The following is a 16025-nucleotide window of genomic DNA, read 5'->3' as shown; positions in this document are numbered from 1 at the left end:
CTTCTTTTGGCCTTGTTTTCATAGACCTGGTCGTATGTTTCTCTTGCAAAATCTGGCAACACACTGATTACCTGCATTACACCTGCAGCCTACCAGGGAGGACGTGAACAGAATGAATGAAGCAGCAGAAAAGGGCAATGGCGCCGCCCTGGAGAAGGGCCAGGAATAAGGTGTATATACCCTTGTCACTTACGCAGTGTGGCCTGAGGGACACTTCGACAGTGACTCAGCAGCAATGTTGCTGGCCAAGGTTGGCTGTTTTGTAGCTTTGTAACTAGTGTAAACGCAGCATGAATCTGCCTTTTACACTAGCGGGAATGAAGCAACATGTCTGCTAGTCATTGCAAAAGGAAGCCAGCGACACAAAGCTCCAAAGTGACACTTGTAGTACATTATGAATAAACCACTTGAGCCCTATTTCAAATATAGTGAAAATAGCCAATTCACAAGCTCACAACGCGTCGCGATGAATTGGCTATTTTCACTAGTATTGGTTTGCTTTTTTGGGGGGGGGGACATTTCAATACAGCAATGCATTGATATTAAAAAGAAAATGTAATTTGTAATTTTCACTTTTGAATATTCAAGTATTTAACTCAAGTACAAATTTTGACTGAGCAACTTTCACTTGTATTGTGTAACATTTGACCACAAGGAGTATACCTTGACTCAAGTTGCCTTCTGGGGTTGAGTACTTTGTCCACCACTGATTACCAGCCAAAGAACCACTTTAAATGCTATTGCAGCATATCTTAGTTCAGTGTGCTAGCAGACTGGAGGAGTGTCTATGGAGCTAAGCACTGTTGCCAGATTTTGCGGGAGAAATAAGCAACCAGGTCTATGAAAACAAGCCCAAAGGCCACACAAGCACTTAAAACCTATATGCATCGGATCTTCAAGCTCACAACAACGCGTCGCGATGCGACACAATGTGAGCTTGTAGATCTGCTATTTTTTTTTAAAGTTGTGAAAAACTAATCTGGTACGGGGGTCCCTGGCACGAAATATTTTTGGGGTGTCCGTGGACAAAATACATATTAATTTGGGGGTCCTTGACATGAAAATGTTTGAGAACCACTGGTTTAAACAACATTTAGGAAGAAAGCCCAAATAAGCACCTACACTTTAGAAACAAGCCCAAGAAAACGCAACCCACAACTACCAATATTTACCAGCGACTTTACAGAAAAACAAGCCCAGAGTCGGTTATGATAAGCAGACCTGGCAACGCTGCAGCTAAGTCCCTTTCCACCCCACAGCGGGATGACTTGACTAAATGTGAGGCCGTGCAGGGTTTCTGACACCGCTTAGCCCAAATCAAAGGACTCATTGATTCCGTGGATCACTGGGGGTGTTCGGTGTGTGTGTGTGTGTGTGTGTGTGTGTGTGTGTGTGTGTGTGTGTGTGTGTGTGTGTGTGTGTGTGTGTGTGTGTGTGTGTGTGTGTGTGTGTGTGTGTGTGTGTGTGTGTTGTGGGGTGGAGTGGGGTGATGCTATCGTCAAGGTCTGCGTTTCTATAAATAGAAGCCTCCTGTCTTCTCCTGATCTCTCTCCAATCAATCTTTTCCTGTTTTCCTGCTCCCTCCTTCTTGACATCTTTCTTCCTCCAACTTGTTCCCAGTGCTTCCAGTCCAAAAACTCATATTGGCAGTTAGGACACAACAATACTTTAACACATGCACAAGCAAGCACACAAACACACACATGTATCACTATACCTGTGAGGACGTTACATCGGCATTTTAGGACAGTGATTTTATGAATGCCATTTTAAACGTTTTTGTGGCTTTTTTTTAATCTTAACACTAAAGCCGAAAATTGTCGGGCACAACACCAGCACACAACTTAAGTAAAAGAAAAACTGCCATAACTCTAACCCAAACCCCTAAACCATGACCTCTAAATCCCTAATCCCAACCGCAACCTCTCAATCTTTTACTAATTGTAAGCCTAACCCTAAAAATATATAGTTTGTAACCAACCATGTCTCTTGTGAGGACCAGGAAAGTCTATTTCTCAAATTCAACTATAGCTACTTGAAGGGACTCTTGGCCCTCACAAGTATAGTAATATTAAGTACAGCACACACACACACACACACACACACACACACACACACACACACACACACACACACACACACACACACACACACACACACACACACACACACACACACACACACACACACACACTGTGCTCACTTAGCTTAGCCTCGTAGCCTAATCCAATTAGAATTCATTAGGCGGGGGCGTCTTAAACTGATCCGTCGGGGTGGGGGGGCGGTGGGGTTTCTGCCACTTAAGGAGCGAGGGACGGGAGGGGGGGAGGAAGAGGAGGAGGAGGAGGAGGAGGAAGGGGTGGATGGCGGTGCTGCTGCGGCTTTTCAGTCATGTGACTGATTTGTGTCTGTTGCCGGCGGCGCACTGGCAGCTGGCCCTGCAGTTTCTTGTCCTCCTCTGTCCTTCTCTCTCTCTCTCTATCTGCATCTCTCTCCATCTCTCTCTCTCTCTCTCTCTCAAACACACACGCATCTGTCAATGCGACGGCCGTGTGTGCGCGGCATGTGTTAACGCGGCGTGGTGTGGTGGCGCGTGTCACCGGCCCCCCGACGCGGGTGACAACACTGACTGTGCTGCTGCTGTGACTCTGCATCATCATCATCAACAACTAACCATGTCCCTCCTCTGCTGTTTCTTCCTCAGGGACTATGGCTCCAAGCGGAAGTCTGGTAAGTCACCTCAATTTTCTACCCTTCCTCCTTAAAGCTGCACGGTAAAACATATCCTCAGTGTAAATGTATCTGTGTGTAACTCAGAGAGAGTGAACAAATGTCATCTTCAGTACGGGTCCGGGGTCCGTTTGGTTACATTTGTTCACTTAAAGGCATAGTATGTAACTTTGCCCTAGACAGAGACGTTTTGGGCTACCAAAACAAACAGTAAAAAAAAACACTGAAATACAGCAAGAGGGCAATGTGTTTCTGCAGGTAAACACCACCACACTACTCCAGTGGCTGATGGCTGATTGTATAGAGGGAAGTGATGGGTAAAAATGTGTGTGTGTGTGTGTGTGTGTGTGTGTGTGTGTGTGTGTATATATATATAGTTTTGTTTTGTAAAGACAGGGCAAAGTTACATACTATGCTTTTAAATTGTTCAGTTAAATCAACATTCAGGATATTGCAGTGTAATGTTAACACTGTAAAAACGGACCCTAGGGTGCATGACTGTGCACCCTTCAGTCTTCCTCCCATCTGGCTCACGCCCGGTCTCTCTCAACGTGTTGCTCTGAACTGCACCCTTCGTAGCGTCATGCTCATGTCATGAACTTTACGACGTGTGACGCCCGCTTCTCTCCGTGACCGTCCCCTCTCTCTCTCTCTTGTGTGTGTGTGTGTGTGTGTGATGACTTTATGAATGTCAGAGTGTGGTTTTGTTTACTCGTCCCGTGGCGGAATGCTGACTAAACTTACTGTCAAAGTGTTTTGCTTGGGCCGGGTTCAAAAAGATGTCAGACTACTAGACCACTCAAAGTGTCTGGGCTGGGTTTTCTAGTCCTGCCTCGCTGTACAGCGTACAGGGTGGGGTTCTGGGAGAGTTGAGGTTTGGGTCGGCAGATGTTGAAATAGAAGTACTGACACCCATGCCGGGTTTCGGGGAGAAAGCAATGTTCTTTAAGTTGTACAGAGAGAGGATATTGAAAAGGAATCTCTCGGAAGAGGTTTCAGATGAAATTACGCGGTCCAGTGTCTTTCTGTTTTTTTTTTTTTATATATCCAGGAAGAGTGAAAGAATGATTCTCGTTGTAGACGGGCACGTTTGAAGGTACGTTTATTTACTTAACAAAACAACGTTCTCTTGTTCCTATATGGATGTCAACGGTTGGATTCTAAATTTGATAAAGGTAAACAGAGTCTTCCACTGGGTACCGCAAATGCTGTGCTTTACAATCAGCCCAGAACTTCATGTTATTATTTGGATAAGGCTTGGGTTTCTTACTTTATGGCCAACAAGTGGTGGAAAGTAACTTAAGTACCTTTACTCAAGTACTGTGCTTAAGTACAGTTTTGAGGTACTTTCACTTAACTTGAGTATTTCCATTTTTGATCTCAGAGGCAATTTTTTTATGTTTTACTCCACTACAATTGACAGCGTATAGTTACTAGTTACTTTGCAGATTTAGATTGACGCATTTTGAAAAGCCAAAACCTTTGTACTTTTACTCAAGTACAATTTTGAATACAAGGCTTTTACTTGTCACTTCTGTATTTCTACAATGTGGTATTGGTACTTTTACTTGCGTACTTCTTCTACCTTCTTCAACAGCCCATGTAACAACATAGGGAGCATTATTTATTGTCGAGGAGCTTCAGCTCCAATTAGCTAAAAGCATGGCTGCAGAAGTGTGTATATTGTGTCAAAGAACATTAGCTGCAGTATAGCTGCTTAGCAGGAGCACTGGCACGTGTGTGTTAAGACACTGGTTCTCAAAGTGGGGTCCAGGGACCCTCAGCTGTTCCTTGGGCCAGTGGTTCTCAAACTTTTTCATAGTCAAGGACCCCCAAATTGATATGTAATTGGCCTCGGACCCCCATCTGAAAAGGCTTTGTGTCAGGGACCCCCAGAAGATAATATCACAATTATTCAGAATTTTACAAATATTTTCGATATTTTTCAAAAGAGTTCAAGTTTTGTATAAATGGATAAAGTGGTTCAAATGATTATGATGCTTTATTAACTTAATTTAGCTGAGGATGGGGACGCCCCCCTGGACCCCGCCCCCCATCCCCCTCCCCCCAACAACAACCCCTGGGGGTCCCCGGACAATACTTTGAGAACTACTGCCTTGGGGGGGACTCATAAGGGTTTGGTCACATTCATACACTCTCAGAGTTATGGGGGTCCTTGGTATTAAGACACCACAGTGACCACTGGGGCCGATGGGAAATATCATTCCTCTCTCATAAGTTATTAGAGAGAAAGAGCAGGAAATAGTTAGTGGTTGACGGAGAATGCGGCTCCCATACTGCTACAGTTTGCCCTCAATTGCTACCTTCTCATTATTTTTCTACTGGCATGTACAGTATAGTTTGTGTTTGGAAAGGGAAATAGCTTGAGATGTGTTTTGATAATGAATGGAGAGGGGGGGGGGGGGGGGTCAGTAGGCCTGTGCTTTTTAGCAAGGGTTGCGTATTATGCAATGACTTGCAAGTTTGTTTGCAATTAGCTTTCAGTTTTTACCCGATTCATAAAGGGGTTTTGAGCCAGGGCATGGAGATTTTATCATTTAGTCTCTGTCGGCTGGAAACCTCATATGTCCAAAAGTGTTACTTTTCAGGATGAACTTCAAAAATAGCAAAAGTAGCAGATCTGCAAGCTCAAAACGCGACGCTTCGCGCCGCGTTTCGAGCTTGCGAATCTGCTACTTTTGATGCGTTTGTGTGACGCTGTAGTATGATCAAGTAGGACGTTGTTAATTTACGGAAAATTTACGGAAAAACACAAAAAGTTAAAATATGGAGATAAGATGTTTCTGCCAGACAGCAACGATATGCTGTTCGGCTAAGTTAACCACTTTCCCCCCTGGCGTCCCAGAAAAAGTCCGAAATGTTAAATATTTTTTTACAGTAAAAAAAAAAAAAGCAGATCACACTCACTATACTATTTTCAAATAGCCGAAGTATGAAATAAGGGGCTGTCACAGAAAACTATGGTGATTTCTTCTGGGACTGTGACCCTAAAACCAACCCGTTCCTCGGTGCCATTGAGTGAGCTCACCGCCGGTTGAGTTGCTACCCCAGTGTTCCCCAAAATGATTAGATTTCTTGGAAGCTGATTGCTTTGCAGATAAGCAGGCTATTGTTTCCCCCACATTTCCTCGGCGCGGAGTGAATTATTTGTGTCAAACAGTTGGTTTTCATTCCCATTGTGTCAGTAAGGCTAAATCTTTTTTGGGTTTTAGCCAGCTGGATGCCATTTCACCTACCTAAGCCACCTCTTTGTAGGACCACTTCACCCATTTTCAACCTCTCTGAATATAATTGGTCCTCACTAATACCGTTATAATATGGTACCATTTCTGTCTACTCACTCTGTGTCTCAGAGGAGGGCTACAACGTTGTGACACGTTGTGATATGTTGTGATACGCTGTGACACGTTGTGACACATTCTGACACGTTGTGACACATTCTGACTCGTTGTGATACGCTGTGACACGTTGTGACACGTTGTGAGCTTGTAGGTCAGCTATTTCCGGTACTTTTGAGACACACTCAATTTGAGTTTTTCTTTATTTTAACCTGTGTTTTTGGAATGACAAAAGTAGCCAGAGGAGCAAGGCACTTAACCCCTTAAGTGCTCCCCGGGCAGGTGCTGTATTAATAACGCCCACTGCTCCTAATAGTTAATAAATACAGATAAATCCAGTGGACACATTTCACATATTGAGTGCTGGTGGGGAAGCTTGTATCTACATTCTTCAATTTATTTTTAATTTTTTTTAGGATTTAAGTGAATGTCCTACATTTGCCCTAATTGTTTTGTTTGAAAGTGAAAGTGGTTACATTTGTCTGTGGGTTTTATATAATACCAATGAAAAGTATTAACAAGAGCTTGTGACAAAATAATAACTAGACTGGATGCATTGGAAAACAGCCTAGTTTTTTCCATTTCGTAAAAAGTTGCGGTTTTGGACATACAAGGTTTCCACCCGACATCAACGATATGTTCAAATGTACAGTAACTGATACCTCAACTCAATTAGTCTGAACCCACATACACACATAACAGAAACCTAAGTAGGGATGCCCCGATCAAATCTACCATGCTCGTTCAGAAGCATCTACATGTCTGTGAGTTCAAGAGTTTATTATTATTACATTAGTTTTGGTCAGTGGTGGAAAAAGTACTCAAATGTTTTACTTAAGTAAAAGTATCAATACTGCAATGTAGAAATACTCTGTTACAAGTAAAAGTCCGGAATTAAAAATTCACTTGAGTGAAAGTACATAAGTATTGGTATCCAAATGTACTTAAAGTACCAAAAGTAAAAGTACTGGAATGTTTGAAATTAGCTTATCTACAAGCTCTTCAGCGCTTTTCAAATAGCCTAGGTAAAAAAATATATATATATTTATAATGTAATAATTTATATCTGCAAAGTAGCTAGTAACTAAAAGTTTTCAAATAATTGTAGTGGAGTAAAAGTACAATATTTGCCTCTAAGATGTAGTGGAGTAGAAGTAAAAGTGTAGACAATTGGAAATACTCCATTAAAGTAAAAGTACCTCAAAACTGTACAGTTAAGTACAGTACTTCAGTAAATGTACTTGTGCTTGAGTAAATGTTACTTTACACCACTGGTTTTGGTGCTAAACTGCAACATCTGATTAGCGTTTTGGTCAACAGATAGGAGAATGAGGTCCAGGTCTGCATTTTTTGCCGATGCTGCTAAACATTAAACACATTTCTGGCTCGCTGTCGCAAGGACAGTTAAGGAGAGACAACAATACATTTGCAAATCCACAAACTATTTATAGAAGACTACAGTCGTGTAGCTCCTTCACAGCTCCTTCACAGGTGTTGGTAACACATGTGAGTGTGAAGGAGCTGTGCATAGAGCCTATTCCAATGTGAAATTTGGGATCTGCTTTTTTAAATGTTGATCGAATGGCTGTATTAACCACTTAAACTCTATATACTCCATTGACCGGGTTACCCCAGGGGTCTATGTCAGATGATATGTATATTTTAGGGGTAAGGGGTCCGGGGACCCCTAGGGGGGTCCTCAGAGTTACTACAGAGGGGGCCGCCAAATCTTTGTGTGATGGTAACTTTTTTAGCATTTCCCTATTCTGAGGAACATTAGCCGAAAATAGCAGATTTACAAGCTCCTGACCTTGTAGAGAGTAGAAAGAGGTTAGGTGTAGGAGGGGGAAAAGGAGAAAACCAAGTACAGAGCCAAAGGTCAAGTTTACTAAGTATTGAGGGTTTAAGTGGTTATAGTTTACTATCTATGACATCTATGAAAGTTTAATCTGCAACACAATTTTATACAATATGTAGTGGGGGTCCCTGCTTCCTCTCTCTCTCAGCTAAGGGGTCCTTGGCCTGAAAAACATGAAGACCCCAACTCCGTAATAATATACACAGACATTAGCCACAACGTGTGACAGCGAGGCAGAAATGTGTTTACTGTTAAGTTCAAACGTTGACCAGCTGGATCTCATCTCTCCTATCTTTTGACCAAACTGTAATCAGCTGTTGCAGTTTAGAGAACAGATGAAGCTTGCGCCAAAACTAAAGGTCGTAACACACGGCAAGCGGTTCACGCGGGCGGTACCGCTCGGATCAGCGGTGAGCGTTTCGCGGGGCCGCGCCTCACCGCCCCTCAACTTCTCTGCGCGTCCCAAATAATCGCCCGCCTCTCATCGAAAATGAATTACATAGGCGCGTTGGTTGCTTGCCGTGTGAAAGGACCTTACATTTGCAGAATGAACTATGCGAGATTTGAAAATAACATGTTTTGGGTGATTTGATCGGGACGTCCCAAATTAGTTTAACCCATTCAATCCAGGAACGCGTCTGTGTCATTTTAGATTTTAGCTATAACCATTATTTGATACTTTGGCTATTTGAAAATAGCAGCTATAGATAGATATATAGATTTTGAGCTTGTAGTTGAGCTTGTAGATTTTTATCGTGAAAATGTGTGCAAATCTTTGAATATGTGTTTTTTAAGGCAAACATTTGTAATACATTTTGTTCCAGGGACCTCCAGAAGCAAAGATTTGAGTTAAAGATGTTCGCTTTAAAAACATATATATTCAAAGATTTGCACAAATTGTCACGATTTTTTCAAAAATAGCAGATCTACTGTACGAGCTCATAGTGCGACACTTGATACCGCACTTTGAGCTTGTATATCTGCTATTTTTGAATAGACAAAGTATAAAATACGGATAAAGTGGTTACACAAATGTGTTCCCGGGTTTTAATGGGTTAAGCCCAGTATGGGCCCTTTTCAGTTGAAACTTTTTTTGCTGAGATATACAGTCGTGTGTCGGGCTTGAGAGACTGTTCTCTATATTACTTTAAACATAATTTCTTAAACAAAGCCCAATTTCCAAAATGCTAAACTGAGTGAGTCAGTGTTCTATTTTTATTTAATTGTTTTGCAGCACTGTGCCAACAATAGATTATGCCCTGTAGATGCCTTGAGGGATGGGATTAGTGGCTTGCCGCTATATCATCACGTGCTACATGCTCTTGAGGTTGAATGTGTGAGAACAATGTTTTCTCACACTACCCACTCAGTGTGTTTACTACATGTCACAATCCCTCCATTATCCGCCCCACAAAGCCAGCATACACGCTTAAAACATCACTCCTGCTTACTTGGCATAAAAAACTCTCAGTATCCTTCACGGTTTCTCTTCACTCTCCGCTGCAGTTTATGTTTGTACATGCTTTTAAGTCTTAAATCAAACAGGAGCATCTCAGATTTCCATTATTTTCTAGAGTAGAGTATAAAAGTAGCACAACAGTTCTCTTATGGAGGCCCCTGGGACAAAATCTTTTCAGGGTTTGCGGCCTATTACGTCCTTAAAACGTTTGAGAACCACTGGTCCGTGACATGCTGTGTATCTATGACATGCGACTCCAACAGCACAACCAAACAAAATGACTTGTCTTTTAGTTCTACTGGATCTCTTCTCCACTAGTCCCCTCCCTGACACAATAGTCTAGTTTGTATTTGTCAATATATTTAGTCATAGTTTTTGTCATCATAGCTTAGTTTTTATTTAGTTTTCGTCAGTGAAAAAAGGTAGTCGACGAACATTTTTCGTCATGGTTTTAGTCGACGAAATCAACACTGCTTCCATGCTAACAGGCTGTGTATCTGGGACTTCAGTCGGAGCCCCTCGGTTCGTTCCCATGTGGATCCCCAGATCCAAACCATCCCACTGTATTTGTACTGGTTTAAATAAACGTTCTCAGGGTGGCTTGCATCCCAATAGAAACCAAAACCCTGACATGAGCTTTTCCTGGAGGGTAATGGAGGGTGAAACAAGGGGGTCAGGGGTTGTTGTTGAGGCGGCCGCTTGTGTCCATGATGGAGGGGTAGGTGGGTGGGTGGTTTGGGGGGAATTAGGGCAGTGGTTCTCTAAGTGGGGTCCCCCAGGGGTCCTTGAGTTGGTTCGGGGGGGGGGGGGGGGTCCCCAGCAAAATGAGTTCATATGGCATCAGAACCACTTTAGCCCTAAATCGACTATTTGAAAATAGCAGATCTACAAGCTCACGACGTGTCGCGATGCGGAGGTACCGTAAAACATTTAGATTAAACGGATAACACAGTCCTGGGGGACTTGTTTCCATTGTGGTCCTACTGTATGTATTCAATTCATCAACAGAGCATAGAATATTAGACACATGTCGTCAACAAATACAGCTATATTTACGCAGGAGGAAAAGGAAAAACGGCGTCAGTGAATATGACCCCCCCGCGGCCAAATACATATAGGCCTACATTGTGGGGCTTCCCAATTGGCATGAAGTTTGAGAATGACTGAATTAACCCATTCAATCCGTGAACGCATCTGTGTCATTTTAGATTTCTTTGGCGATTCAAAAATAGCAGATATGCAATTTCATAGCGCGGCACCGAGCTTGTAGATCTGCTATTTTTGAATAATCGTGAACATTTTGTGCAAATCTTTGAATATATACTTTTTTTAAAGCAAACATATGTAAAATATTCTGTTCCAGGTACCCCCAGAAGCAAAGACTCAGTGCCGTGCTATGAGCTTGTAGATCTATTTTTGAATAGCCAAAAGGAATCTAAAGTGACACGGATGCGTTCCTGCATTGAATGTTTTAAGGGGGTTCTTATCCAGACTCTTCTTGTTCCTCTTCCTTCTTGCCTTGAAGGGGAGAGTGGAGCCTGCATGGCGTGTGCTCCATGTGAGGGCCAGATGCTGGGGGGGGTTTAGGGGGGTTTAGGGGGGGACGTGGGGTGTGTGCTGGGAAGCTGCAGCTGAGGGGGAACCGTGGGGGGATGAGGGAATGTCCGACAGGCAGGCAGGGCAGGGCAGGCACAGGCAGTGTGTTTACGTGGCACCCTGGATTCGATTTCAGAGTATAGGACTATAGGAACTAGGCTAATAGTGTTTACTTGTGGGTGGCTGAGGGGGATGTGGATGGAGATGGGGGGCTATAACGTTTAAGAGAGGGGTAAAGGAGTGGGATGGAAACAAACAAACAAACAACGTTTGTGTGTGTGTGTGTGTGTGTGTGTGTGTGTGTGTGTGTGTGTGTGTGTGTGTGTGTGTGTGTGTGTGTGTGTGTGTGTGTGTGTGTGTGTGTGTGTGTGTGTGTGTGTGTGTGTGTGTGTGTGTGTGTGTGTGTGTGTGTGTGTGTGTGTGTGTGTGTGTGTGTGTGTGTGTTTTTTTGTTTATGTGCAATTTAAAATCCCGGAGGATTCATTTAACTCTGAGCGTGCACAAACGACAGAGTTACAGAGACCTCTGTACCTTTGTTCTTGTATGTGCGTTTTATGCTCCGTTTCCCTGTGTAATGTATTGTAATGTACTCCACTCTCTGCCTGTCCTTGTTTTTACGTGTTTTTCTGCAGGGACTGCGGATGTAAATTCAATTTTTTTTGCTAAATCCGGTGTATTTACTTGCATTGTTATGTAATGTTCATTAATATGTGGTGTCCCATCTAAATAAACAAGTAAAGTAAAGTAAGGGTCCATTTGGTTCCATGTGTACACGCTCAGAGTTACAAATGGAGATTTTGCTGCGTATATGTAGAACCTCATTCCTGCACACTCTGAGATGAGGGTGTGTGTGTGTGTGTGTGTGTGTGCGTGTGCGTATGGAGGGATGTTTATGTGTTTGTGTCAGTGGTGGATGGAATGAATGAGAGGATCACACCCACACTATTGGCTATACCACACAGTAGCTCCTCCCGAGCGACACACTGACACTCAGGACTTTGTAGTGTACATTATGTCATTATGTTGTCATGTGTTCCCTACTTACAGTAGACGTGTATACACACACTAAAGTGCTGTATAGCGCTAAAAAGTGGTTATTTGCCTCATAATCAGGACAATCCCTTGTGGTGCTATGTATACAGCCATCTTAACCCATTAAAACCAGGAAAGCATCTGTTAGATTTTTGCGTCGGCTTTTAAAAAAATAGATGTACAATAGCGCTGCAAGCTTGTAGATCTGCTGTTTTGGAACGTTTTTAAAAAAATCGTTAAAAGTGTGAGAACTATTGATTTAGAATTTGTAGAATCGGCCTCAGGTCTTAATGGGTTAAAGGTGCTACATGTATGTAGCACCATTGTCAAATAGAACCATACAGGGGGCTGAACAGGTTCTTTGTACGACAGTGGTGCTACCGTATAGTCTCTCATCCACCAAAGAACTGCTGAAGGACCACCATTTTTCTTGTGCGTAATAGCGCCGTTCACACACTGCACGATAACTCTGAATTCAATGTTTTAAAAATCGTTGGGACTGAAGTGGACGGCAGAGTTCACGCCACACGACCATAACGACAACGATAGTCGTTCACGATATCGTTTGGATCACTTTCAGCGCGATAGTGATAGAAACACTGATGACAGCCAATCAAATTCACCGGGGGGCGGGGAAGGTGATGTTTGTCACCACACGTTATCCTACGAGCTGGAGGGGCGGCACCTGTCAGCGGGGATTGTTTGGCGGGAGGAGTACGACGAAGGCTCCACGTCCTCCCGGTGGGGGCTCCTCACGTGCAGGTCAGTAGGATACAACAGCAGTGACAGCACACAAATGAAGCTAAATTGGGGGAGAAAAAGGCGTTTCCACTAGATGGCGCTCTTCGCTAACCACTTCATCCCCAGATACACACAGAAGCAGAAGATCACGTGATCCCTAGATTTTCCTCTCCATCTACTTCCTGTCTTTGGGAAATCGCCTGTATCTCAGCTCTTGTGTTTTACCATGCATTTTTGGCGAGGCGTGCTATTTTCAACGGCCCATAGCAAGTCCAACGGGCGGTCGCGGTGACATTTATTTTTCTTCCCGCGGAAGCACAGTGAAACCCTCCGTGATTGATTAGCAACCATCAGGGGATCGATCATACCGGGGATAAATATTCTATGACTACTTTGAAAAGGTAAGAAAAATCGCTGGCAGTGTGATGATTTATTTATTCTGGCAGTGAATGAGTTAACCGTGTATAGTGCAGAAGACTGCATTCTGTGCAACAGATGTGGTGATCTAGTCCAGAGTGATGTGATGTCGTCCCTGACGCGTCCAACCCACGCCGTGTCACTCACACAGCTGGCAGGGCCAGCGTTTGTCACCGCTAATGGCCATTCTTCGCCAGCATGTTGTCATCGCGGCCCGCCAAAGAGCGTTTGTCACTGCAAATGGCTCCCGTCCTTTCCCCGTTTAACCCATTAAGACCAGGAACGCATCTGTGTGTAATTTTTTAGATTTCTTTGGCTATTCAAGAATAGCAGATCTATAAGCTCGTAGCGCGGCACTCGGTGCCGCGCTACGAGCTTGTAGATCTGCTATTTTAGAAAATGTGTGCAAATCTTTGAATATATAATTTTTTTTAAAGCGAATATTTATACCTCATATATTTGCTTCTGGGGGTCCCTGGCACCAAAAATATTTTGAGATGGGGGTCCGCGGCCAAATTCATATCATTTTGGGGGTCCTTGACATGAAAAAGTTTGAGAACCACTGTTCTAGCAACATAAAACTGATTTAGAAGACATCTTGCAGAATCGGCCTCAGGTCTTAATGGGTTAAGTCCTCACGAAGACACGAACCGTCACGTTTGACCCTTGCATGTCCGCAAGGCGGGCCGGCTGCTCTAATAAATGCTGCTTTGCTCGCTCGTGTCCGTCGATTGACATTGGTAGGATTAGTTTGACAGTTTATACTGCAGTGTTTTATCCACGGCTGTCGCGTCAATGTCGTTTAGCAGTGATTGATTTGTCATTAAGGCACAGTGCAATTCTCACTGTTAATTTAACTCGGTCTCTGAGATTGTACAAAAAAACTATGATTGGACCCGCAGTTCGGGGTTAGAATCAACACTGAGGATTTTGCGGTGTAGTTCCAGTGGTACAGTAAGTGACAAGTGTTTGTCCTTGTTGTGTGTGTGTGTGTGTCCTGTTAGTGTTGGGTGGTGACTGCAACAATCTAGATCTGTGAGTGTATTAATGTAACCCTGAGAGAGGTCAGTCAAGTTTCTAATTATCTCTCTCTTTCTTTTGTGTGTGTGTGTGTGTGTGTGTGTGTGTGTGTGTGTGTGTGTGTGTGTGTGTGTGTGTGTGTGTGTGTGTGTGTGTGTGTGTGTGTGTGTGTGTGTGTGTGTGTGTGTGTGTGTGTGTGTGCGCGTACAGTACATACATTATTGTGTGTGTGTGTGCATGCGTGTCTGTCTGTCTGTCTCTGTGTCTGTTATGTCATCTTTGTGTAGTCTATATGTTTGTGTGTGTGTGCGTGCTGCCTGTGTGATTACCTGTCTGTCTCTGTGTGTGTGCTGCCTGTGTGATTGCGTGTGTGTGTGTGCGTGCTGCTTGTGTGTGTGTGTGTGCGTGCTTCCTGCGTGCTGCCTGGGTGCTTGCGTGTCTGTGTGTGTTTGGGGGGGGGGGCTTTGTGATGTCTTGAGAAGGAACTGGTCTTTGAAAACACAAATCTACTAAAGTCTCTAGAATAACAAGACAGATGGCTAATAAGACGGTCCAATCCAAACCTAGGAAGCAGGACTTTAGAGGAGCCATTCTTCACTGTCCTGAGGCTCTTAATTGCAGGGTAATGCAGACGTTTGGGGTCACATGGTCACAACCGAAGGAAAATTACCCACAGCAGTTGGAAGGAGAGAGGAAAACATTGGGTTCTGTTGTGGCGTCATCATCCAAAACTTGAAAGGAATTAACCATCCTATGTGCACGTGCGTGCGTGCGAGTGTATGTGCATGTGTATATGAACAGGACTGGATGCTATATTTCGTCTGTAGGACGGAAACCCCATATGTCCGAAACTGTTACTTTTCAGGATTCAAACGTAGCTTGTAGATCTGCTATTTTTGAATAGCCGAAGTATAAAATGATGGTTATAGCTGAAATCTAAGATGACACAGTTCCCCGATTGAATGAGTTAAGCAAGATGAATGGTTTGGGTTCATGTATGATGAGCTTTCACCATCATTCTGTTCTTTATGGCCTTATTTTACTGTCATTTAACAGTTAAGCAATAACTCAGGACAGGCGGTGGTGTATTGTGTGATATTATCATATCGTCTCTGTCGGGTGGAAACCTCATACGTCCAAAACTGTTACTTTTCATGATCCAAATTCAAAAACGCCAAAAGTAGCAGATCGACAAGCTCGAAACGCGTCGCTTCGCGCCGCGTTCCGAGCTTGTAGATCTGCTACTTTTGCCGCTTTTGTGTGAGGTAGCATGATCAAGTCGGGCGTTAATTTACGCAGAAAACAGAGAAAGTTAGAATATGGAGTTAAGAGGTTTCTGCCCGACAGCAGCGATATCACAGCTAAGGGCAGTGATATACTGTGGTACTCTGCAAACACATTAGACTCACTATGACCATTATCATACCATAGCTATCAACCAGTCCCATCAGGTGAATTGAGTAGCATGTTTTATAATCTAAATGAATTGCACAGATTAATTGAATAAATGAAAGAATTATGCGCAGATGACTCGAAAAGATTAATCTATACATCATATATCATCGTGAATCTTTGTTCTAAGCTGTTCAGAATGTAATCATTATAGCTGCAGCCCACAGATAGGGCTGTGCGATATGGCTTCAAATCAATATCACAATTATTTCAAACTTGTCTCGATTAATTAATCATAATAAAAAAGTTAAAATAGCAGCTCTACGGGCTCGTAGAGCTGATATTTTTGCAATTTCTTCACCATTAAACAAAGTACAGTGCTTAATCAGACAATTGATTTTGTTGATTATATAAAAAAAAT

General features: G+C 43.2%; 1 protein-coding gene across 3 annotated transcripts in view; it reads left to right on the top strand.

Annotated features, from left to right (window-relative positions):
• Nucleotides 1-16025, top strand: part of sh3pxd2aa (SH3 and PX domains 2Aa) — a 201753-nt gene that overhangs the window by 89896 nt on the left and 95832 nt on the right. For 2 of the 3 annotated variants that reach the window (XM_080419673.1, XM_080419672.1), the window contains exon 6: nt 2705-2730. In XM_080419673.1, the coding sequence (XP_080275799.1) occupies nt 2705-2730 (26 nt within the window). Of the gene's footprint in view, nt 1-2704; nt 2731-3742; nt 3827-16025 lie in introns of those variants that run through there. The other variant, XM_080419674.1, reaches the window with a different exon arrangement.

The sequence above is a fragment of the Gymnoscopelus braueri genome, assembly GCF_963280865.1.
Source record: "Gymnoscopelus braueri genome assembly, chromosome: 2".
Lineage (NCBI taxonomy): Eukaryota > Metazoa > Chordata > Actinopteri > Myctophiformes > Myctophidae > Gymnoscopelus > Gymnoscopelus braueri.
Note: the sequence above shows the minus strand (reverse complement) of the source record. Positions and strands in the feature narration are given on the sequence as shown.